The sequence below is a fragment of the Watersipora subatra genome, chromosome 6 (genome assembly GCF_963576615.1).
Source record: "Watersipora subatra chromosome 6, tzWatSuba1.1, whole genome shotgun sequence".
NCBI lineage: Eukaryota > Metazoa > Bryozoa > Gymnolaemata > Cheilostomatida > Watersiporidae > Watersipora > Watersipora subatra.
The window spans coordinates 19,723,628-19,751,399 of NC_088713.1; the positions used below are offsets into that span (position 1 = coordinate 19,723,628).

At 34.0% G+C, this 27,772-nt stretch overlaps 1 protein-coding gene across 2 annotated transcripts in view; it reads left to right on the forward strand.

Annotated features, from left to right (window-relative positions):
* The first annotated feature begins 20,126 nt into the window (after window positions 1-20,126).
* Window positions 20,127-27,772, forward strand: part of LOC137399019 (ER degradation-enhancing alpha-mannosidase-like protein 3) — a 58,270-nt gene continuing 50,624 nt past the window's right edge. For both annotated transcript variants that reach the window (XM_068085163.1, XM_068085164.1), the window contains exons 1-2: window positions 20,127-20,257; window positions 22,602-22,647. In XM_068085163.1, coding sequence (XP_067941264.1) covers window positions 20,169-20,257; window positions 22,602-22,647 — 135 coding nt within the window. In that variant the 5' untranslated portion in view covers window positions 20,127-20,168. The remainder of the gene's footprint in view (window positions 20,258-22,601; window positions 22,648-27,772) is intronic.

A 27,772-nucleotide genomic window follows, 5' to 3' on the forward strand; every position in this document is an offset into this window, starting at 1 on the left:
TAATAATATGAGCGAACAGCTTCTCATTACGTTATACTATGACTGCGTCATACGCAAGTCCTTTGGGTATTTGCTCTCATATAATGACTTATATTAGCAAGCTATTAATTCAATCTCTGTAGTCTAATGGGTAGGGCGTAGGACTAGTGTATGGCAGAATCTGAGATCGCATCTTTTTCGATACGGAATCTTTATTCCAAGATTTTAAGATCTATAGCCGTATAATCAAACCTACGGATACACACATGACCAACTTTGAGAAATATATATGTAGATAAAGATGTTCTCGCTAGTAACATACATGCACGGGCTACCAGTGTACATTGGACCAGTACACTTCCAACATTTTTTCTGGGAAATAAATAATTTAAAATATTTTTTATTTTATTTTAATTGTTTTAGTATTTTTATTATTGTTACAAGTTATTTGGTTGCTTCTATTGTGACCGTGTACCAGTTTCTCCGTCAACGAAACTTAAAAATTTAAGTTGCCGCACTGTCTGTAAAGTGTTGACCTGTTGTTATTACCTGAGAAGGTCTTAGTACGAGGCCAGGGACTTGCAAAGATTAAGGTGAAGAAAAAAAAGAGACCGTAAGAAGAAAAAGATTTGATGATGAAATTAGGTCGAAAGCAGCGATCAAATACAATCAAAATTGGCAATCAAATACACGCACAAACCAAAAAATGATTACAGATAAACAAATGACAATGTGGGATTTATTGATATAGATACAGATAAACGAATGACAATGTGGGATTTATTGATATAGATACAGATAAACGAATGAAAATGTGGGATTTATCGATGTAGATATCTATGGCAATCTAGATTTTATAAATATTTAATTTGGCTTTAGATCTTATCTACAAAACTATGTTTATGATTTTATATGGGAGAGATCTTCTTCACTGAAATTGGTTTACGTAAAGTTTATTTTATTTTACGAAACCCGATGCTTCGCATACTAATCAAATATAAGTATTTCCACAACTAGGTTATTTAAGTAAGTTTATTGATATGTACTGTTACATCTAACCCTGCTGAATATGGTATGTGCATTTGTTATTATTTATACTAGGTATTCTGTTTACGTTTGTGGAAAGCATTTTAGTGAGCAAACAGCTTTTTTACTTTTCAGTTTGTACCCCAAAAGGTTCAAAGTTGTTTGCAAAACCATGAGTTGCATCAGGTCCTAATGAACATCAAGAGCTATAATAGTATCCTTAGCATTATTGTATAATAAGTTAATGCAAAAATTACTAAGAAACTTATAAGTACTATACTAAATAGTGATCAACCCAAAAAGAAAAGTTCTTTATGTAACAAAAAATAGTGCATTCTATGGAACATTTTTTGGTTAGGATTAGGAGTGTGGCAATTACAGAGTTATCTCACACATTTAAATCGTTTTTGGTATTATTGGCTAATTATATAATTATGCAGGTATCAAGAAGAGATGTTTGTTTTAGACCACCAACAAAGTCAAGATCACTTGAGTAGTAATAAACTAAATAAACTAAGGAAAAGATTCAACAGGAGACATAACCATATTATAGCTTGAAGTTTCCTTTGATTGTTGCTGTGACTGTAACTGATTGAGAGCAGGTTCACCAATGAATTTTACTTTATTTTTCAGCTAGGTAAAACTTCTCTGAAGATCTGTTCGAGGGAATTGTTTCTTTGAGTAGTTTTCTTTGTGCATTTCTGATTAGAGCAAAAGTACAGTTTTGACTGCAACAGATCTTAAACTATACTTTCACCCTAAATTATAGTTTTAGTAAAATATGCAAAAACTCTTCAGAAAAGTGCTACGTGACGGTCATAAACAAACAAAAACTAAAATAGTAGGAGTGGTGAATGTCAGTTGTTACATAAACAGCTGTGTTTCTCACTCTATCAAAATAAGAAAGAAAAATTGGTAACATGTCACAAATGGGTAAAACAAATAATGCTGTAGATTTTGCAGCCTCTTTTATGCCCTTTTGATCAGTAGTTTTTGCTATCAAGTTTGTACTGTGTCTGTCTCTCAGGTAAGTGGGATGGTGTAACCTTCTTATTTGTGATTGTTCTCTATTTTGAATACATGTAGTCCTTATTTGAGGATCAGAACGCTCAAGAGACATCGACACACAGACACTATCTGTTTAGGCTTTAGCGAGCCGAATTTATAAGGTTGCCAAGCCAAGTTACCAACTCTATGAGTTGGTAACGTAGCTTGGTTTGGTAACTCAGTTGATTAACTCTATGTGTCAACCAACTGAGTTTAGAACCAGTCCATCAAGTTTTTTGATCTAACCTTCTCATAAGTCTCTTTCATATCATAGGTATTGCTGGCTCTTTATAAACTTGCACATGTCTGCCTATTAGCTGGTCAGGACATCAGAGGAGCTTACTTCAGACCACCCACAGTTGTCAGAATCTTTATAGACCTGCTTATTAACTGGTCATGCAGGTTTTAGAAGAGCTTACTTCAGACCACCCATGTTTCTCACATTCTTACAATAGGACTCAGTCAAATAAGTTGAGATAAGAACCTCGCAGTCTAGACTCCAAACTTTGAATACGCTTCATCTACCAAAGTAAATGCAGTGTATCAGCCGACCGCAGTTTTACTCACTCCAGTGTCATAGTAGTAGTACTGATTACCTATATGTAGTTCTTGCTAAGTAAATGCATGTCAGAGTGCTGTCAGAGTGTTGTTTAGATTAATATGCCCTAGTACTTGGAAAAGAAACCAATATGACACTTGTTCGTTCTGTCAGTACCATCAGAGATTTAAGCCGTAACCTCTTTTACAAAGTTTGTCATTAAATATAGAACATGGTTTTTGTTTAGCATTTCTTTGAGACAGTCATCTTTAAATTTTTAGCTACAAGTTTCGGTCAGCTAAATTTAAGTCAGATCTCATTTAACCAAATATAGATCAAACCATAAATAAGATTATCTTTCAAGCATAATTGCATAGAGTATTTATTATATAAACAGTCTATATCAACAGAAAACTATACCTGCAGGCTAACGTAGCTTAATATAAAAACACATACTTGCTTCTGTCACCAGGTTAATGTGGTTTAATATAAAAGCACATGCTTGCCTCTGTCACCAGGTTAATTTGGTTTAATATAAAAGCACACGCTTGCCTCTGTCACCAGGTTAATGGGGTTCAATATAAAAGCACTTGCTTGTCTCTGTCACCAGGTTAATTTGGTTTAATATAAAAACACATGCCTGCCTCTGTCACCAGGTTAATTTGGTTTAATATAAAAACACATGCTTGCCTCTGTCACCAAGTTAATGGGGTTTAATATAAAAGCACACGCTTGCTGCTGTCACCGGGTTAATGGGGTTCAATATAAAAGCACTTGCTTGTCTCTGTCACCAGGTTAATGGGGTTCAATATAAAAACACATGCTGGCCTCTGTCACCAGGTGAATGTGGTTTAATAAAAAACACATGCTTGCCTCTGTCACCAGGTTAATGGGGTTTAATATAAAAGCACATGCTTGCCTTTGTCACCAGGTTAATGGGGTTTAATATCAAAACACATACTTGCCTCTGTCACCAGGTTAATGTGGTTTAATATAAAAGCACATGCTTGTCTCTGTCACTAGGTTAATGCATTTTAACCTTAAGCCCTAAGTTTAATTAACTTTTAACTGTTGATTGACTCTAAATTTAAGTTAACAGAGTCTCATCATATTAATCATAATCTGGCCTAAAATTTTCTTGGTGATCTTCCAGACCATGCCTGACACACTTCTGGTAAACTGACACCCTATGTTATTATTACTACTCTTACTGTTATAACTACTACTTTTACCACTAAGATTGCCTCTACTAGTCCTACTACCACAATTACTAGTGCTATTATTACTACTATCATTACTGTTACTACAGCTATTACTGCTCCTTCTACTTGTACTAACTTCTACTACAGCTATTACTAATATTACTACAACTGTTGCTACTATTACTATTATTATTATTAAGGTTGTAAAAGTTTTTCTTCACAGTCGTGTGGTGGTAGATAACTGGTTGTTGTCCATGTCGAGTCCGGGTCTTAACAAAAGGCCAAAGGATCCAACATCTTCCTCAACTCCACTAAGAGAGGACCTTCCTCAAAATGTGAGCTGTTCCTAAGATGGCCGTCTTCTGTATAGTCTAAAAAGACATATTATATATAGTACTTTATTGGCAATACTTTCATTTCACAAATAGAAATGTTTTTCAAATTAGGCCATACAACAATATTAAAACAAAAAAAAAGGGAAAAAAGCAACAGTTAGCCATTAAAATTGAATAAATAGTCTGACAAATAGTGTTTAAAATGCCTTTCTCTGCTAAGAGAACGGATATTTGGTAGAAGATTGTTAAAGCAGCTAGCAATGACATTTTCAAAATGATTGTTAGTGATTGTATGCAATTTGTTCATATCACGTAAGTTGAAATGAGTTAAGAACCTGTAATTGTCATGTAAAAAACGAGGACACAAACCATGAAAATCTTGAAACATTGAATTGAAGTAAAATAAATATTTAGCATAGGCAGAGTAAAAAGACGCAGAGATTTGGAAAGATCATTTGTTGGAATAATATATGCAGGCATATGATGTAAATTTGCAATGAGTGGAAATGCTCTTTTTTGCAACAAAAATAAATCCTTTGTGACATATCTTGAGCTAGATTATAATAAATGTGGATACCATAAATAATAACGCAAAATATAAACTGATAATAAAATGCAATAGCAGATTTTGAGTTCATGTATGGCCTGCAAAACTGGAGCAGAGTCAATGACTTCGTGACCTTACTACAAACAGTGTCGACATGATTATTCCAAGAGAGTCGATCTGTCAAAACAAATCCTAACAATTTTGTTTCATGTCTACAAGTGATGGATTGACTATTAAACTTAAGAGTAAAGCTTTTTCGAAGGTTTTCATCAGTATTATAGAGAAGAAAGTGTGAATTTTGTAAATTGATTGTCATATGATTTGCTGTACACCAGTTGCTGATAATTTTCATGATGAGATTGCAGTTCGTCTCAAGAAGTTGCACATCTTTGTGATAACTAACAAAAACAGTATCATCGGCGCAGGCAAAGCCTTATGAAATAAGTCTAAGAAGATCATTTATATATATTAAAAATAATACTGGCGCAATAAGTGACCCCTGTGGAATACCAACATTTATATCTAGTGTCAATGATTCGTTGTCATTCATGATGACCTTTTGGCGCCTTTTGTGAAAATAGGATTGGAGTATTTGCAACGATTTATTTTTAAAACCAGCAAGTTCTAGTTTATGATATAATATTTTGTGATTGACACAGTCAAAAGCTTTGCTGAAATCCAAAAACATCAAGCAAATCTTCTCACCTCTGGTTTTCAAATCCAAACAATCTGAGATTAGTTTATGAACAGCATCAGTGCATGAATGACTTTTTTTGAAAGCACACTGATAAGGATGTAAAATATTATTTTTGGACAAATGAGAGTAGATGTGAATATTTAAGTGCTTTTCAAAAACTTTAGATAAAATAGGGAGTACTGAAATAGGGCGGAAATTTGATGGGTTGCTATTATCTCCTCCTTTAAACAATGGAGTAACTCGTGCATGTTTCCATGCTGAAGGAAAATAGCCATCAATCAAAATTCTGTTAAACATATCAGTGATAATAGGTACAATGAATGGAAGAGTTGCTTTTATCATTTTTACAGAAATATTGTCTATGCCTGAGGATTTTGAATTAGGAATGTTACTGATGTATTTTACAATATCATGAGGAGTAAATTTGGGAAACTCATTAAATGTGGTCTTCAACTCGCTGTTTTGACAAGACAAATAAGGATTGGATGACGGTAAAATTGAATTTGAAAGTTTACTTGCAATAGACACAAAATGTGAGTTAAGTTCTGAAGCTGACAAACAAGTGTCACAGCTTTGAGGTTTGTTATTTTTCACATTCAAAGCTTGCCAAAGCTTACGCGTATCACCAAGCTTTGACTGTTTAAAAAGTTCGTCGATACATTTCGTTTTTTTTCTTTTAATGAGATTTGTGACAAAATTGCGCTGCTTTTTGTAAGCAGTCCAATCTTTGGAATTTTTCAGTTTTTCTATCAACTTAATATTTTGCTGTACCTCTTTGTCAAGCCAGATAGGTAAAGATTCTGACTTGACTTTTCTAGTTTTAAGAGGGGCCAACTCATTGACAGCCGTAGAAAACTTTTGATTAAATAAGTTAATCATGTCATTAGTGTTCTTTTTAATCAAAATATCATTCCAACTGATGAAGGAAAACTTATTTGAAATATTATCAGGAACAAATCTGGAGTAATCTCTATAAGTGATTTTTCGAGGAAAAGATTTATGTGCAACACCAATTTTTCTCGCAATAAATACTAAATTATGATCACTCATAGACAATTTAAGTACTCCAGAAAACTTGGCGTGATGAGAGAAATTTGTATACTCATGATCAATTAATGTTGAGGAGTTTACAGTTACTCTTGTGGGTTCACCAATCAGCTGTTTTAAAGACAGCGGATTACATATTTTCCTTTTCCAATTGGAACTTTCTTTTGTGTTCAACAAATTGATATTGAAATCACCTAGTATCAAAATTTCTTCAGTGTTGCTGTAACACTCTTTCACGAAGTCTGAAAATTTTGTTATCCAATCGACTGTAGAATTTGGAGGTCTATAAACAAAAGACACTATGTAAGGTCTCAAAATAACTGGAATGATTTTAATGGAAAGACTATCAGCAGCAATTTTGTTAATAGCAAATTCCAAACGCTTGAAATTAATGGAGTTGTGAATATAGTATAATAAGCCACCGCCCTGGTTATAGTTCCTATCATTTCTTATCATATTATAACCAGAAATTTTAAAGTAATCATCACCATGTCTAGCTCCAAGAAATGTCTCAGAAAAACAAATAACTTTAAATTTATACTTAAAAATCAAATACTTAACTTCATCTATTTTGGAAGATAAACCTCTTATATTTAAATGGGCAATGGAAAATCCTTTAGAGAGATCCATCATTTAAGAGGTTCAGCGTGACATAAACAATGAGTTGATGGTATACTTATTCCATGTGAGATGGCATTTTGGTAGAATAGGGAAGAGGAGAATTTAATCTTCAAGGACCTCAATCTTTTACCATCTTTGAACAATCTTTCTATAAAGGCATCAGGGTCAGTATCTTTGATATCTTGATGTATTTTATTGTCATCTGCATCGAGTGGGACACCTTTAACAATAACTACATTGTCTTTATGAGAATCTGGATCAATGGACAGTCTGCAAGATGATCCATCAAACAGATCAGATTTCCAGCAATCTGTAACTCCTTTAGCGATGTCCCGAGATCGGAGTTGAATCATAATTCTAGGATTGTTTGATTTGAAGTTGTAGCGAGTAACGAGTTCAATGATGGTTGGCCCGTACTGACTGTTTATAGCTTTCCGTACCGTTTCTTGATTAAATGATTTATGGAGAGAAGAGTTTGGTCGAATTGAAACCACAATGTTGTTGTTTCCAACAAAAGCAGTCTTTTGTTGTTTAGATTGAGCTGGTTGCTTGACAGCTGTTGCTGGAATACGCTGATCAACATCCATTTGGGTAAGATTAGAAGTTGACGGCGTATTTTGTTTGTTGCACGATTTACTTTCTGGGTTTTTACACACTGTTGCATTAGCTGAATGTTTCCTTAGGGGTTGATCTTGAAGATAAAGATTTCGCTTTGTTGTTTCGACATAAGAACTTTGTTGTTCCTTGAGCTCATCAAGTAATGATTTTTGCATAGCTAAAAGTTTGTTATCAAACTGATTTGATGACCATGATGAATACCTGATGAATTCATCCTTAAGATTTTCTGTAGAAATAGATGTTGATAGTAACTTGTCAATTTTTGTTTCCAAATCCGCAACTCTGGTGATTAAGAATTCTACTGTAGTACTCAATTTTGAGCAGCTTTTACATGTTACTGTAGCTTTTTCGGAAGTAGTGTATGAAGCACTTGTTGAGGCTTCATGATTGATTGTAGACAGACACAAAAGTACTGATTGAATATATGATGGAGACTTAGATGAAGACAGCGCTGAAAGCTCATCAATGCACTTGGTTTTTATTTGCACATTAAGAGCCTTCTCTTGATCTTCTGTGAAGCTGGTTCATATCTGTTCATAGTGGGAAAAGAAGATGTCAAGATTTGTAAGCTTGTTCACAAGTATTCTACTCGTAGTGTTGTAAAAATTTACAGTATACAAGGCTGAAACACTCGAGTGCACTACTAGACCAGAATGGTCTATATTCTCCTTGATCGATTCCACTTTAAAGTTAGATGAAAGGTGAACCACGAAACTACGTTTGAAAACCTCATAACCGGCAGCAGTACAATTTATTACTATCTGTGGGTTTTCAGGCTTACCCAGAATGTCGTAGGTAGTTTTAGTCCTTTCGGCATGATCTAATTTCTTGTGAAGAGATTTGATCCTGGACAAGATGTATGGCAGCTGATTGGATTTTAATACTCCATTTGTTTCTTCTTCAGAAGTCTGACTGTCCAGTTCGTCTATATGCCCTTCTTTATTAGTTTCAGAAGATTGCTTTTACCTCTTTTTTGACTTGTTACCCATTGCTTTTCAGAATTATTTCAAATTTTAAAAAAAGCAACAGAGAGAGCACAAATTTTGCAGCCTGTCGTGCCGTTGCGCCCGACACAACTCACGAATATTCACTCCCACCTTCGCCAAGTATGCTATATGCCTCATTGATATTGTTCCGAGTGCACCAATTACTATTGGTATCACGCCGGTCTTCACCTTCCACAGTCTGTTTATCTCGAACCCAAGCTCTTTGTATTTACCAATCTTCTCATCTTCCTTCTGTACTACCCTTGTGTCTCCAGGTATTGCTATGTCTATGACCTGACACTGTTTGGTTTCTTTATTTATTAGTATCAGGTCTGGTCTTCTAGCTTTAATAACCTTGTCTGTCTGCACATTAAAGTCCCATAGCAGCTTCACTTTCTCGTTCACAAATTTTTAATATTATTATTATTATTGCTACTAGTATTACTACTGCTGCTATTTCTACTAATACCACTACTGCTAATATTACTATTACTACTACTATCACTACTGCTGCTAATACTATTACTACCACTATCACTATAACTACTACTACTACTGACTTCTACTATTAACCGACTAGACGGATTTAAAATCAGAAGTAGAATTTTGATCATGTTCAGAGGTGATAAGATTTTTTTTTCTGGTAGCTTCTTGAGTTTTCTTGAATCATGGCTTCTAGTTTATCTAAGTACACATTGTTAGCTTAGGTCATGGGGTAGTCTTTCATAGTGCCAATAGCTGCTCATGAGCTATAACAAAGCAAAGGTATCTCTCTAAAGCTTAAAACTCTCATAAAAACACCATTATTCAACCAACTTTGCTGGACATTAACTATGATGTTAGTAATGTGCATTTGATGACGAAATGTATAAACAGATGATGATTGGGATACCTTGTCTTTGGCTTGGTAAGAACAATAATTGATTGTGATTGGATAATTTTAGAGCCAAAAATTCTGATTGGAATATTATAATGCAAAAGCAGATAATGATGACTTGGCAACCATATAGCTATTAAAATGGCATTATCACAAGGTTGTCTCATACATCATTAGGTTGAAATAGTTTATTTCAGAGGTTTGTCAATATTTCTCTGCTTATCTAGGAAATAACTATTGACATACCGAACCGTATTATCATTGCTCTATGGAGCACTCTAATAGACTCTTACAAGTCCACCAAGGGAATACAGTTGATCTAACTCATATCAAAGTAGATACAGTGAAAAGGTAGCTACACACAAGACTTTGGAGTATGCATAACAAAACGAACACATACAAAGCTTGCAACAGGTGTACACAAAATAAAAACGTTAATCTTGCCTCATCTATTTACTTTTGTTGCATGTGTACATGCATTGCATTGTAAGATTTGGCCATTACCTAACCGATAAAGTTGCTTTATCACTAATTTTATATCAGGTATATATCGTTATGTAGGCTTATATCAGGTGTATATCGTTATGTAGGATTATATCAGGTGTATATCGTTATGTAGGATTATATCAGGTATATATCGTTATGTAGGTTTATATCAGGTATATATCGTTATGTAGGTTTATATCAGGTATATATCGTCATGTAGGCTTATATCAGGTGTACATCGTTATGTAGGATTATATCAGGTATATATCGTTATGTAGGATTATATCAGGTATATATCGTTATGTAGGCTTATATCAGGTGTATATCGTTATGTAGGATTATATCAGGTGTATATCGTTATGTAGGATTATATCAGGTATATATCGTTATGTAGGATTATATCAGGTATATATCGTTATGTAGGATTATATCAAGTATATATCGTTATGTAGGATTATATCAGGTATATATCGTTATGTAGGATTATATCAGGTATATATCGTTATGTAGGCTTATATCAGGTGTATATCGTTATGTAGGATTATATCAGGTGTATATCGTTATGTAGGATTATATCAGGTATATATCGTTCTGTAGGTTTATATCAGGTATATATCGTTATGTAGGTTTATATCAGGTATATATCATTATGTAGGATTATATCAGGTGTATATCGTTATGTAGGCTTATACCAGGTATATATCGTTATGTAGGTTTATAGCAGGTATATATCGTTATATAGGTTTATATCAGGTGTATATCGTTATGTAGGTTTATATCAGGTATATATCGTTCTGTAGGTTTATATCAGGTATATATCGTTATGTAGGTTTATATCAGGTATATATCGTTATGTAGGTTTATATCAGGTGTACATCGCTATGTAGGATTATATCAGGTATATATCGCTATGTAAGTTTATATCGGGTGTATATCGTTATGTAGGTTTATATCAGGTATATATCGTTCTGTAGGTTTATATCAGGTATATATCGTTATGTAGGTTTATATCAGGTATATATCGTTATGTAGGTTTATATCAGGTGTACATCGCTATGTAGGATTATATAAGGTATATATCGTTATGTAAGTTTATATCGGGTGTATATCGTTATGTAGGTTTATATCAGGTATATATCGTTCTGTAGGTTTATATCAGGTATATATCGTTATGTAGGTTTATATCAGGTATATATCGTTATGTAGGATTATATCAGGTATATATCGTTATGTAGGTTTATATCGGGTGTATATCGTTCTGTAGGTTTATATCAGGTATATATCGTTATGTATGTTTATATCAGGTGTATATCGTTATGTAGGTTTATATCAGGTATATATCGTTATGTAGGCTTATATCGGGTATATATCGTTATGTAGGATTATATCAGGTATATATCGTTATGTAGGCTTATATCAGGTATATATCGTTATGTAGGTTTATATCAGGTATATATCGCTATGTAGGTTTATATCAGGTATATATCGTTATGTATGTTTATATCAGGTATATATCGTTATGTAGGATTATATCAGGTATATATCGTTATGTAGGCTTATAGCAGGTATATATCGTTATGTAGGCTTATATCAGGTATATATCGTTATGTAGGCTTATATCAGGTATATATCGTTATGTAGGTTTATATCAGGTATATATCGTTATGTAGGTTTATATCAGGTATATATCGTTATGTAGGTTTATATCAGGTGTATATCTTTATGTAGGCTTATATCAGGTATATATCGTTATGTAGGATTATATCAGGTATATATCGTTATGTAGGCTTATATCAGGTATATATCGTTATGTAGGCTTATAGCAGGTATATATCGTTATGTAGGCTTATATCAGGTATATATCGTTCTGTAGGATTATACCAGGTATATATCGTTTTGTAGGTTTATAGCAGGTATATATCGTTATGTAGGCTTATATCAGGTGTATATCGTTATGTAGGATTATATCAGGTATATATCGTTATGTAGGATTATATCAGGTATATATCGTTTTGTAGGTTTATAGCAGGTATATATCGTTATATAGGTTTATATCAGGTGTATATTGTTATATAGGATTATATCAGGTGTATATCGTTATATAGGTTTATATCAAGTGTATATCGTTATATAGGTTTATGTCAGGTGTATATTGTTATATAGGTTTATATCAAGTGTATATCGTTATAAAGGTTTATATCAAGTGTATATCGTTATATAGGTTTATATCAGGTGTATATCGTTATATAGGTTTATATAAGGTATATATCGTTATATAGGTTTATATCAGGTGTATATCGTTATATAGGTTTATATCAGGTGTATATCGTTATATAGGTTTATATCAGGTGTATATCAATATATAGGTTTATATCAAGTGTATATCGTTATATAGGTTTATGTCAAACAATCGTCAGCATTATCTGCGTACTCAGGAAATTCTTGTGCCTAAAAAACTGATAACAAAAACAAAAATTCAAACAACAGAACATTAGATCATTGCTTTATAGAATACTCCAATAGACTCATACAAGTTTATTAAGAGAATACAGTTCATCTAACTCACATCAAAATAGATACAATGAAAGGGTAACCGCACAGCAGACTACAAAGTAAGTATGTCTAAACACAGACAGACAAATCTTGCAATAAGTTGGCCCAACAAAATTTTAAAAATTTACGTTTCTGTATTCTTGTCTTTTGTTTCATGAGTAAAGTAGATGCATTCTAAAGTACATTAAAAGCAGTTCATTGAAAACGGTAGAAACTGCTTGCGCTAATAACATATTTTCCAGTCAAACGGGCATTTTTTTGCGCCTGACCATGAATGAAGTCTTTTGATGCAAACTTTTATGCTCTCTCTCTATGTCAGTTCTTTCTCCAAATAGAAGCTACCATGAGACCACCCTAAAAAAGATTTCTAACAGAAGCTCTGGTTAGAACACCTTCAATTGAGGGGTGCCACCTAAAGAATGAATTAACTTAGGAAGCCGTGTAGTAGGTAAAAAAGGTGGCCACTAGCAAACAGAATAAAAGACCTACAAGTATCTGGTTTATTGCTTACTGACATGAACTACAAGTGCCCTGAATGTGCCTACAATTACAAAAACTTTGATGTGGTGAATCATAGCAATGATATTGTGAATGTTTAGTTAGTCTTTAGTTTTCAAACAGTATATTTCAATATAAAACAGCATCCAACCTTTATTTAAAAATTCACCAGTAATCAGGTTTTCCTCAATCTCCGCTTCAATTGATTCTTCATCAAAGTCATGATTATAGTTCTGTAGTTTATGTTTGGGTTTTTCCTTCTTTCCATCAAACAAATTCCTTTGAAACTCATTATTTGGTAAGCAAGAGCAATTGGTTTTGTTCAATTATTTACTAATAATCTCACAATATCAAATCATGTTCAGAAGACATCTGTTAAAATGACTATTCAGTAACAGGCAGAGCTTTAGTGGGCATCCGCTTTAGAGACCACTCCAATGTGTCAACCATATTTTATAATAAGCGTATCCAACGCAGTGTTACTATTTAATACAAATTATGTGATATATCACTGATAATCAAATGAAATTTAAACTAGTGAAATGTTTATATAAATGCGAATGAAATATAACTATTTACTCAATTTTATTTCTGTTTTTTTATTGTTTTTTTTGCATGCGTAGAACTTTAAAACGCTATTCAGTTTCAATAAAATTGTACTATTTCAAGTGCTATCACAGTCTATGGAGTATTGTTAATATGGTCTAGAATCATGGAACCTGCCTCTTTGTACAAGATTAGGTTATAAAAATGTTAAACAGATTTTTTTATTGTTAAAAGAAATGTGTAGTATTTTTATCAGAGTTTTGAACTAGTCAACAGGTTTTTAGCAAACAGTTTAAAGTTTGGTGGTGTCAATGTGTAACGGTGGGAATGAGCTTAACCGTGTCAGAGTTTATCAAACTGAGTTGTTATTTGTTGGTTTCCTGTTTCCACTTATCAATGGAATAAACTTGAATTAAGAGCTATTGTGGCAACTATATGAACAAAGCAAAACTATCGCATCATTGGTTAGTTATTTTTATGCTATTTATATTCTTTTCAATGGAGTTTAATTTAGTTTTTTTTCAGAATAGTTTAACCAACATCTTTGTCTTACAAATAAAACTATGTTCGTTTCATATTTACTCGTTTTCTTGTTCATTTTCATTTTACTCGCTGTTCATTTAAAAAAAATTTTAAACCGATAATCTGTTGACATCAATTCTGTCACAATCATGCAAGAAAATTAAGCTAATATTCCAGATGGTACAGCAGTATGGCCGCTCAAAATGTACTGAGCCTGTCTAATAAGATTTTACTCCAGGAACCTTCAGACTACTAGTATTTTTAGATACAGAGCTTTTGATTACATCATTCTGTCTTGAAACCTCACAAAAACTCAGAGAGCAAGCCGAAAATAATCTGTATTTTTATTATTATTAGTGTTACTATTGTTGTTTTTTTAGTTTATTATTATTGTTAACTTCATAATATACAACAAAATAGCTGCTAAAAGTATACAGACTCAAAAAGATGAGCACATGCAGGCTGCTAGTACTTTTTAGACACCTATCCTTCGATTACAAATTTCTGTAATAAAATGAAACAAGATCCAACAGATTTACAATTTACAAAACTCACTTGAGTTTGATTTGTATAAAATGAAGCATTTGTTCAGTTTAAAGTTTAACCGTAACTCAAGCTAGCAAAATATTGTTCAAAGTAGTAAGAATCCAATGTGCAGCAGATTTGTCATTCCTAACGCTTTATCTTTGTAACTGGTCAGGGCGTCAGACAGATAAATAGACAAACATTGAGATTTATATACATGTACATTGTATATAGATAATTATCATTATTGCTATTAATTCAAATAAGAATATTACTAGATAAAAGTTTAGAATGATGGCTAAGATTAATAAAATAACCTTAAGTTGATCTCTGCAACTGAGCATTTCTCCAGCCATCGACGTTTTTTTGCCACTAGACTCAGACTTGTCTAACCAAGATCACAGAGCTTTTGTTGGTCTAAAAAAGCTCTTAATTAAAAACAAGGACAGCCTTTGTTTGCAGCAAGATAAGCAGAGATAATATTCGGCCTTGCTTGCATGTATGTAAATTTCGGAGTTACAAGCCTAAAATAATGGTCAATACTAGTGGAGTGGTTATAGAAAGGTTTCAGTCAAAATATAATTATGTTTGTGGAGACAGGAAGAGTCAGCAAAAAAAAGACATAAGGTGAAAGGTCACAACAGCGAATGTTTAGGGTCGAGTAATGTCTATGTAAGTGTGTGTGTGTGTGTGCGTGCGTGCGTGCGTGCGTGTGTGTGTGTACAGGCTCCTACCTAAAATGAGTGTTGTTTCATCTTTTTTCTGTCTTTCCTTACACAAATTAAATTTAATGTCTAAAGCTATTAGAGTATTTATAATGGATCAGCAAATATTTATGTTTTTTCACATGGACACTTGAGCAACTAATCTAGCTACTCCTGTGACTAACAACTAACTAACTGAGACTAACAACTAACCGTGACTAACAACTAACTGTGACTAACAACTAATTGGGACTAACAACTAACTGTACCTAACAACTAACTGTGACTAACAACTAGCTGTGACTAACAACTAACTAACTGGGACTAACAACTAACTGTGATTAACAACCAAATGTGACTAACAACTAACTGCGACTAAATCTTGAGCATGCTCAGAGTCAGGTTTTTCACTCTTTTACTATAGTTTATGGCGTTATTATTATTATTATTAATATTATTATTGCAAAAGTAAAATAATCACTATCCCTATTACTCTTACTTAATAGAAAATCACGAGAAGTTCATTGATTTATAATTCATGAAGCCTCGGTAGCTGTAATGAGTCTGACACTACTGGTAGTTGTGAAGAAAAAATTTCCAAAAAGGTTCATGTTTTTACAAAGCAAAACTCGACTCAGTGTGGGTGATAGCGTGCAAATCATCAGTGATTTTGTTCAACTCGCTAGTGATTTGCATGCTCAAACCCTAATTAGAATACCTGCTTGCTCTAAAAACGCTCAAGTAAACCTCTCAGATGGAATACAACTGCTGCCACTGATTAACTGCACAGCAATAGCACTGTTACAGTAGCATCACGCTGCTGTCATAGTAATAGTGCCTGAAAATAAACCCCTTAAGTTATCTGTGAAGAGTTGTGCCTATTTAGATATTATTGCAAAATATCCAGAAACATTACCAAACGTCATCAAATATATAAAAGGACAAAATATGCTGAGTTGATCATGGAAACTTCTCCAAGGCAGGACAACCTAAGCAAAGGTGGTTCAAGTTGTTTAACCAGACAATCGCATTATAAAAATCACTTTAACTTGACCAAGAGATAAGTAATTTTCTATTCCCATAGGCAACAATTTGGTCGGTTCAAAGTCGGAATATTTTTTTTTGCAGACTGTCATTTTGACAATGATAGTCTTATGGTTTGGGCTTTATTTCCGACTTCCATGCAACTCTGTTTTCCACCTTCTTTTACCATCTGTTTGTGTCTAGTTCCCTCAACTACATGTTACACTTAACTTCATCTTTGTATCTCATCGTTTGTATATGTCACCCCGAGTCTGCCCGATTCTTCTTTCCTTCGTGGAGTTGTTCATACTATATGTTTATTATATTACATTTTTATTATAGTATACTTTTTGTCCTATACATTTCCTGTTTTATATGTAAAGTTGATTCAGCTGATGAAAGCTCTGTCATTGCCAGAGAAGGAAGACAGATGAGTCAAAATTGAAATCACCTACCAGCCTCTTGACAGTTGGAGCATTGCTCTGCAGGTGTGCTATAAGAACTTGACATGGAGAAACTGTTAATATTGAAACTAAAACAGCCGACATACGTAGGAACTACAACAAGCATACAAGTGTATCTGTACTGAGTCATACACATCTCCATCATACTTAATATAAGTCTCTGTTTAGTTCTCTCAACTTCATGCTACGCTTAGCTACATATTTGTACAGTTAGTTATTGTTACATTTGGTATAGTTATGAGTACAGTAGATGTCTTGGTAACCGCCTATGACTCATCCCATGCACATGTTCCAGCCACATTAGTTTTTTTATCGGCATATCTGCCATGGATGGGAGGCCAGACGTCATAGAGCTTTGGAGTTCTGGACCTTATCTTTTCAATTGATAATCAGAATGCTGCATAGTTGCCTCATCATAACTGCGGGCAGTCTCTTCACTAGTGCTTGGCCAGTGTTAATATTAGGTTACTAGGAAGAACCAACTATTTTTCTAATTATAATATTTAAGCTGGTAGTCATAATGTTTGCAGCTTATTAATATAACAAAATTTGTTAATGTGGTCGGTTTAATGACAGAGTGCAGCCAAAACTACCACCTGTGTGAAAGGATTAGCCAATGAAAATATGCATTTCTTTTGACATTGATATATCACTTAATTTGTATTAGATAGCAAGCCTGCAGTAGAATTGCTTACTTGAAATATGGTTTGTACAATAAAGTGGTCTCAAAAGCATAGACCCGCTAAAGCTCTGCTTGTTACTGAACAGCCTTCTGCATGTTATTAGACATTGTCAAATTATTAGTAAATAATTGAACGGAACCGATTGCTCTAGTCTGTCAAAGGAATCTTTTGCCAAAAGAACGCATTTCAAAGGAATCTGTTTGTTAGAAACAGGGAAAGACCCAAAGCATAAACTATATGACCACTACCTTGATTATTTCTACCGGGGGTATATACACCATTTCAGTCTCGCAACATTTCATTCAAAGTAAGTTCAAATACTTGTATGATAGGGATTGCCAATGAAAGCCTACATTCCTTTTTAATATTCACGTGTCATATGTTTGTATTAGATGGCAACACTGCAGCAGAGTTGCTCACTATAAAATATGGTTTGTATAATGAAGGGGCCTTAAATGGAGAGACTCAGTAAAAATTTCCTTATTACTGAATGTTATCAAACGACGTCTTCTAAATGATGCCTTTTAAACGATGCTTTTTAAACGATGCCTTCTAAACGATGCCTTCTAAACAATACTTTCTAAACGATGTCTCCTAAACGATACTTTCTAAACGATGTCTTTTAAATGATGTTTTCTAAACGATACTTTCTAAACGATGCCTCCTAAACGATACTTTCTAAACGATGTCTCCTAAACGATACTTTCTAAACGATGTCTTTTAAATGATGTTTTCTAAACGATACTTTCTAAACGATGCCTCCTAAACAATACTTTCTAAACGATGTCTCTTAAACGATGCCTTCCAAACGATACTTTTTAAATGATACTGTCTAAATGATGCCTTCTAAATGATGCCTTTTAAACTTGGTTAGTTAATATCAATTTATGAGCAATTAGTTGAACAGAGCCAATTGCTTTGACTTGCCAGATTGCGCACATCAACGAAATCAGTCTCGTGAAAAAGGGAAATTCCCTAAACATAAATCACAGGGTTAAAACCATAGGCTTGGTAGAGAATGAATTGAGACAGAAGGCAAGAAAAGACAAACGTGAACACATTAGCGCACTGTTAGTTTGTGTTAGCTGCAGTTACAATATAATATTCTTTTTATTTATAATAGCAAAATAGAAAAAGCAAAAATAGAATGATATGGTGCTTCCTTGATAAAAATATACAGAACTTGTTGTTTTATCGCTGTAATGTTCTTTATTCCAGTCTTGAGTTTACAATGAATTGGTAAAAGACATCCCAAGTATATATGTATAGAGAGCTGTTATAGCAAAAGTATTATCTTTGAATTATACATTAAGCAAGCAAATTTAATAAGTAATTATTCCATAAATAACTAGCTATGTATAATACTATGATTATATTGTAAATTTCATTATTTCATTCACATTGTAATGCGTTGATTGTCCATTGCAATGTCTTAACAAAAAACAATAAAAATGAGTTATTTGAACATCTATAGATACAGTTTGCCTATTATATTGATGCCATATGTGTATACATGTGCATGTAAGCTACATGCTTGTGCACACATGACAGGTACATGTAAGAGAATGACATGTGATAATAAGAACATCCACAGAGGTTTTGTTTGTTTTGATGTCAGCTCATCTGATTATCTTTACGTGTTAGCAATATTAGTCTTCAATTTAAATGACCCTGATCGTAGCAAAACAACTAGCTAGAAATCATTTTGTGACTGTTTATTAAATATAGTCACATATAGTCAAGTTCTGGCCTCACAAGAGCTGTTTTCTGCACGGCACTGAAACTTGAAGATGCGATAAAGTTGTTGTGACATATTTTCATCAGAAAATGTCTAGGCTAAAATGAATACGTAATGGACTGTGGCCACTCACAGTCACAACCTATGAGAAAACAACTCCTAATGATTGTGCATACGTGTAGCTCTGACTTGCCCTTAAGATGATGCTTTCAATGTTAATAAGATTTAATACCGATGCACTAGAGTAAATAGGCATTTTTAGTATTAGTAAAGAAAAGGAGAAACATTCAACTAACAGTACACGTATTATACTTTGTATCTGCTTTTCTAAATGACACCAGAACAGGCCCTAAACATAATTAAGCAATGAGGAAATAGCTCTTTAACCTTGTTTTAAAATTGGCTCATTGGTTGTTGTTCTGTAAAATCCTAACATATAGCTACTTTCAATATTTTTGACACACTATGGGATGGCTGTGAAAAAAGTAAGAAAGATTTCTAAACGTTTTAGATTTACTGATAATCAGAAAGTTTGCGGAAAGGATAAAAATTATTTAATACCAAAGTGCAGAAAAGATTATAGAACAAAAGTGTTAGAAAACTTATGGAGAGTAAATTGTGTATTGCAGTCTACCTCTAACGCCCTTATTATTACTATAATGTACTACAAGAACGTTAGTCACAATGATGCCACAACACGTGTCAAGCCGTATTGGATTTGTCTTCTTCATAACAATGCAATATTTTGTCATTTTTGGAGTTGCTCTACCAATCCATAAAAATAAAAACTACTACCGCTCCCAATAGTCCGTGAATCTTGCGTTATTGACAACATGGCAGCCTCCATGGGTGTTAGGACTAATCCGGATTTACTATAAAAATTGGTCAAAAAGGCCTTAAAGTATAATGTATTGGCATCTATTATGGCTGGTGCTATTTCATGCGACTATACAAACTAATGGATTTATAAAACTAAACGATACGAAAGCCCTAAGGTAAGTTCTCTAGGGAAATATTAACTGTAGCCTAAAACGAACGGAGTGACAGCGACTGATTTTAGGTAGTTGTTGAATCATACATTTAGACAAGATGCTTTATTTGTTTAGCTTTATTTTTGCTGGGACGATTTGAGCAGTAGGGAGAGGTTAGACGTAAATGCTGGCCGCTTTCGTTAATCCAAGTTGAACATTTGGTCGATCGACGTCCTTCGTCTCAGCAGTCATACAACTACACTAATTTAATTTATTTCTGCGGCACGAAAATTTGGTGGATTGATAGTTACTCACGTGTGAATAATAAAAATAGTTAGGCATAAGTCCTGTATTTTGATATCTCGTATGCGTAGGTATATATATAGCATTATATGGTAAACATCGATAAAAGTTGTTTCCATGTTTTAAACATTAGTTTGGTTTTGATTCACTTATGAGATTGCGCTGAATGAAAGGTAAAATGATTTGATTATTACAACTGAGAAATATTGCAGCTGCATCTTGAATTGAATGAACGAATGCCTACTTGAAAGCTCTTCTGTTACACTTATTCGCAACATTACAAATACTACTCTAGTTAATGTAGTTTTGTTTGCTCATAACACTTTTTAGGCTAGTTAAAAACCTATATTTGAACCCATCTTTAACCAATGAACTTATTAATCTACACCCTTGTTCAATTTTGCATACCACCAAAACCAAACAAAGCATGTTTTGAAAAGCTCCAGAGCATTGACATAGTTCTGCACAGGCCTACCACATCTCTTATTTGTTCTAAAATGGATTTTAATCACAATGATTTATCAACCAGTTAACAAAGTGGAACGTCAAATGTTCATAATGTAGAACTTAAAATATGGCAGCGCCTGCTGAAACTTCGGACATGTGTGTATTACTAGCATATGGTGTAGCCAACATATATATATTATATATTATTGTTTGTTTGCGCTATACATATACTTGTTAAACACTGTCTACTTTTGTGTGCATGGCATAGATGTTTTTAACAAGACCTACAGGTATTTTATTGCAAGATGTGCTTTATGTCCAATCTACGGGCAGCATTCAATGTTTGACTTTGGTATTTAAATAATTTAGCTGCTTGCTTTACTGACAGAGGCCTGTGATCCTCCTAATTGCATTTCGCTTATTTCCTTTGTCTTACAACATCAAATTTATTGATATTTATCTTATATTATTAAATATACATTAAATGAAACTAAATTATTAAATGAATACACTAAATATATTATCGCATTGTAATATTGTGAAAATATATAGTAGGTTGACAAGTTTTTATTGATCATAATAGCTTTGCCATACCAAGAAGTATTGGAGCAGATTAATTTAGCGTGTCAAGGTTTAACTGTATAAGCATTAGAAGATTTGCTATTGTTTCATATTCTGGAGCAGCTGCAAATGGAGAATATGCATGCACCACTGTTTTTGTAATATTTAAGCAATTCTGATGAAAAAAGTGTCTTGAAATACTGTATTTTTTTTAGTTACCACAATAGCATGTATCATTGCTCATATGAACATAAAATAGCTTTCAGTTGACTTGATTTTTTTCAGTTTACTATTTTGTGGTTCGTCTTTCCTCTTCGAAATATATAATAATAATATAATATATAAAGCTATGTTAAACAAAGTTCTCCAAACGACTTCGACATCAGAAAACGGTGTGATAGTACTGGGTTGCTCATAGCATTGAGTGCTTGGGGTTAGTTGAGAGGATAGTTCTTTAAGAAACTATATTAACAATAATTTGCTGGTTATTGGCCAGCTCATTCACAAGCATGACACTTGATTAGACATTGTTCTATGAGGAGATTACTCCTGAGTAATATGAAGTTGTCTTTCCCGTAGTGAATTTTGCGAAGGGCCGACCGGCAGTTGCCTCTGTGGCATTCCCTTGAACTTGAAGGGATTTTTGTTCTCTCTCTCTTTTTATCACTTCCTTTGTCATATCCTTCTCTTTCGCTCCTTCCCTCTCTTTTTTCTCATTCACTCCTCTTTCTCTCTTTCCCATTTCTTCTCCTCTCCCATTCTCTCCTTACTTTTCCTCCTCTCCCCTCTCTTTCTGTCTCCCATCATTTTTCCTCCCTTTTTCTCTTAGAAGAATGCCTCATATATGAATGTTAAAATAACTAGGTTGGCTGACGGCAATAAATGACATTTATGTTTACAGCTTGTGTTTAAATTGCAGATTTTAAGTGAGCCTCTATGCAGTGTAATAATTATAACATTTAATGCCATATTATCTGAACTTTCGACTGGGTACACACCTTCAAAATGTCTAGGATAAAATTGAATTTATGCCCTATATATATGTTATATTTTACAGAGACAAGGCGTTAGAGATGTTTGATCATGCCTACAACTCATACATGGTAAGTTAAGTATCATATCCTCACACAAATACAATTAGAGGTAACAGTTTCTATTGTGTGGATGATGTGAATTTGGAATTGTGCTCATGTTGAGCTCAACGTGTAGTAAGTGTTTGAATGTACATTCGCATGTTGCGGATTAACGCGAGTTCTTTGTTAAAAAGAAGGAATTCTACCCCAGGGGTCATAACACCATGCTTTTGAAATAGGAATGACTAAAGTGTGGAAAATTTTAAAATGAAATTGCTTCTTCCGCATCATTTGCAAGTACTGTTTTAATCTCTCGCATGTGTGAAACATTTGATGAAAATTTGTGAGTAACAAAATTTGTTTGATTTATGGGATTTTTGCCTGTTTATCATGGGTATTAATTGTATCATGAAAACAGTGGCTGTGTGGATTCTATTCTTTTAAGGTTGACTTGCAACAAAATTCACATTACAGTTATTTGGTATCAAAAGATTCACCATGTTTTACTCTGCTGTGTTGTAGAAATGTTATTACAAGCTCTTAATAGCTCAAAAACGAACGGTTGATTGCAGCCATCATGAAACCGTCGTAGATCGGAATCAGTTTATTTTTCTGACGTATTCATTACATTTGGTTATTGTTTTGTCACGTGATGTGTTCCGGTAAATTGAAATGCCAATAAAAGGATCAATATAAAACTTCTCGTAGCACTAGTTTATGACAAACACTTCGGGTTTTACCGAAGACCTCGTATCAAATATAGGTGCTCGCTACTTTACAGTTTTGTTTAGACTTGGTCTAATCATCTAGTTTTATCTGATCATGTGACTCATACTTCGCGAATAATTTCTGCAGCATTTTTCCATTATCACAGGTGACCAACAGGCTCGTCATGTTTATCAGACAATGATATGTACTCCTTCGAGCTAAGGTTAAAAAATTAAACGAATTTTCACGGTAGGTTATAAGATATCAGTGCTGAAAGTGTCAGCATTACGATGACGATAAAATAGACACGTAAAAACAATAGACATGGTTTTATTGAATGCGTGAAGTATATTTGTAAAAATGTTTTGACGAATGAGGTTGTGTGAAAGTGTAAACAGAAGCCATCTTGTACAACTAGGTCCCATTTGAGCCATTTTGGAAAGTGATTCTAATCTACGGCGGTTTTGTGATGGCTGCGATTAACTGTTCGTTTTTGAGCTTTTAGGAGCTTGTAATCACATTTCCACATATTTTGTGCCTGCAACATAGCAGAGTACAGCCCGGTTTTCATATGATAGCGCAGTGATCGTGCGCGGCCCAGTCATCGTGCGCAATGCATTTCTTGGGCTGCGACGCAGTGTTTCCATAGCACGCGTATGCGCCATGCATGCATTGGACAGGGTGGGTAATTTCCTTACTTTTCCGTACGGGAGACCCGACTTCTTCAAAAAACGGCTCTCCGTTTGATTTGTGGGATAGGTTGAAATGGTCGAGCGGTGTATTGTCGCAAGGGTCCATCCTGTTGGATCCTTGCGATCAGCGTATGCTCGTCGCGCGATCGTCGCGCGATCGTCGTGCGTTGAAGTTTCCACATCACAGCTGGCCTACGCACGACGTCGTGCGCCTTGTTGCGCGCCTTCCGCTGTCATATGGAAACCAGGCTGTAGACATGGTGAATCTTTTGATATCAAATAACTGTAATGTGAATTTTGTTGCAAGTCGGTGAACCTTCAAGTATGTCCCACCGGAGTTGATAAAACCTTTTGATGAGACAATTTTCAACAAATTCTTTCATAGCATACAAACTCAGAGTGCGTCTCTTGACCCGTGAATACAATGGTTAGGTTCAAGCACCCGCTATGAATGAATAGCCTTTTCATCATCGAAAAGACGAGGCTAATTGTCATAGACACAGCTGTGTGTGAACAAGCTCTATGCTAAGCTGTAGGGATGGTTTGGAGTTAGAAAGAATAACTAGGGGCTGTGTTGCAAGGTCAAACCTATCATTTATCTTCTCCCTGGCACACTCATTTTACTACGCAAGAGAGTTTTGATGCAAATGCAACATTTTTATTTCTTGCGCAAGTTTTGCCTGATCCTGGTTAGGTATACAGGCTCTGGGAAATATAATTTAGTTTTTCTAAATTGTAGACAGTTGAGAAAATCTTTTGAATTTGGTGCATCAAAAATGCATATTCTCAGGGGTTTTCTCTTTCTAGTGTTCAAAAAGCTTGACTTGAGAGATAAACATATTCTTGTTGAAGAACTAAAATGCTTTTGCATTACGATGACTCTTATCGCTTAAATGAAGTGGAATTTCATTTTTTTACATTCTTGAAAGTTTGTTGATGAAAATCACCAACACCACTAAGATTTTACGAGAATAACAGCGCTGTTGGGTACTAAGTCAGTCGTGGCAGCCAATCAGTGCAGAGTAGTGAAAAGTAGCAAGCTGTTTAATTTCATTTATTCAAAAATTATTCATGTAACACCCATAGTTAGTCTACCAGAAGTTACATTTGCCCTCTAGATAGGAGTGGGGACCTTCTATTTGTGAATAGTATAGAATTCACGGGTTTTTTAAAACTGTGAGTTAGTTGGTCTACTGTAGACATCTTGTCATCTGTGGTAGTGTATTGTTAGTACACATGCATATTTATGTATATATTTGTCGTCATTGGAACCTAAATCAATTTGTAAAAGAATATCTTAAAACGTCAGATTTTCACATTAAAATTACATACAGGAAGTATCTGTTATGCTTATGGTCATAATATTATATAAAATATATTACATAATATATTATATAATATATTATGATATTATATATAAAAGAAAAATTCAAGTAAATTTTCTTAGTATTTTATGCTTTTTTGTTTTTGTTAAAATTAAATTGGTAATTGGTAAAAATATTAAAAAAAAAGTCAGCGGCATCTTTTATCATGCTTAAGATTTTGATATATATATTATAAAAAAACTTATCAAATCAATATCCTAGCTTAGTAACATGTGTTTGCTGTCTCATGGTGCTTCTCAGTTGTTGTTAGCTGGTATATAGGTTATGTCGGGTTTTTTATTACTTACTGTTTAAACAACTAACCAGAGAGCATGTATTGATTCTGTTTTGTCAAACCTTATAAATAACCTCAAATGAGTTTAGCTCAGATTTCATTTGCTATTTGAAAAGTTTTCACTTCACCATAGCATCTGTTCATAAGAATGCCTGAAGATTCCCGCAGAATGAAGGTTTCAAAGAAATACTCCATCATTCATCTCTGATTAAATACTCTGTGTGTCGGTTACTAACTCGTGGTCTCATTCCCTTATAGAAGCCATTCACCATCTTGAAACACTGGCCATGATTGGGATGATATGGTTTATTGTTGTATCAGGTTTCCTTTGATTATGAATTTAATGATTTCAATATTGCTAAATAAAACCAATTCCTTTACAAAATTGGAAATTTTAAATCGACTAAATAAATACATTGCGGACTTTGGGTTTACAACGTTCACACATTAATAAAGAATTTTAATATTCTTCTGGTTATGTTTTCAGTGTTTTTGTTTCAACAATTCTGTATATTAATAAGTCCCACTTGGTCATTGTAAGTGCGTCTGTCTGTCTGTCCGTGTTAACGTTTAGTGTTTCTACATTTATGGTCGATTTCATACAAACTTCACACCCCTGCTCGATGCCTTCCAACAGTTTACTAAAAATATTTGGTTTCAAAACTCCATCTACAGCCTGAGAACCAACCTTCTAAACACCCTGACTAGAAACTCAAGAATGTGCATTCGCATACATTGAGGATAATTGCTCTCAGTGAACACACTCATGGATTGTTGTGAAAGCTGTGTGGTTATTTGCATTAAAAATCTACAAGGTTGCTGTTATCTGATTAAAAACAAACGAAATCCTCCGGGCTTAAAGCTGGCTCACACTGTATTGCCTTATCTCGGGTTATCCTCTTGTCGATTATGTATGTCGCAAACCAATGACATCACCGATGCAAAGGGGATACGTTAGGAAACATTGCAGTTGTCAGTCGCCAGCACCCACTTCGACTATGGTGATTTGTGGTCGCAAATTGCATAGTTTATATTTCCTTTCGTGACAGATGCTTCAAGACTAGTAATTTGTTGATGATGCCAGCATTATTGTTTATAACGCGAATACTGTCGCGGGCTATTTGCCGATGTAAGCGCAAATGGGTTTGTGATAGTCTGAACGATGTTATCACAATTGATCACCAATGTACTGTGGGACTAAGGCCGACATCATACGATACAGTGTGAACCAGTCTTAGTGCTAGTAGTGCAGTATTTAGTAGCCAATTGTTAAATTGATTGCTCTACAGGATCAAAATATGTCCCAATTCTAAATAAGATAAAATACTGTATATCCGCGCATATAAGCCGATTCCGGAACGCAGATTTTTTACCAAACTAAGAGGACCTGGCTTATATGCGAGTAACTCTGATTGAAATCAAACGAAATGATATAATGCCAACTTAATTTTAACAACTACAATTCAAACCTTTATTTACTTAACTTTATTAATAAAAGTAAAACAACAATAATGGTTACCACTATCATTAACTCTTTCGCTACCAAATAAATTTTTTTACGGAGACAATTAAAAATTCGGTAAAACAAAATCTTTGACATTGTGCATATAAGTTGTCATAACATCACATCACTGACCAAATAAATTAGCGTAAGGTTTTACATCATCTGATGCCATAAAAAGGCTACTAATGTACTGCAGAATGAGTTCGGACACTTGTTTGTCCTCTTCATATTATCATGGTTGACAAGTTTAGCACTTTCTGAGTCAGACCAGTTACCACTATTACTATAGCTTAAGGCATTATTATTACTGTTAAAAATTGATACTCACTGTCACTACTATTATTGCCCAATAAATAACCATCAGAAATTCATTAATCTACAATTTGTGAAACCTATTTAGCTGTAACGTGTCTGATCATTGCAAAAAAGAAATAGTTTTTAAAATATGCTTTTCCAAAGCGAAACTAAAGTCACCATGAGATGCAAACATGTTTTTCATTGGCTCTCTGCAAGCAGATGATTGTTTCTTTCATTAAGCGGAGACACGATAGGCTAATTATACAACTGCATACTCACCGATCGAAAACATTTT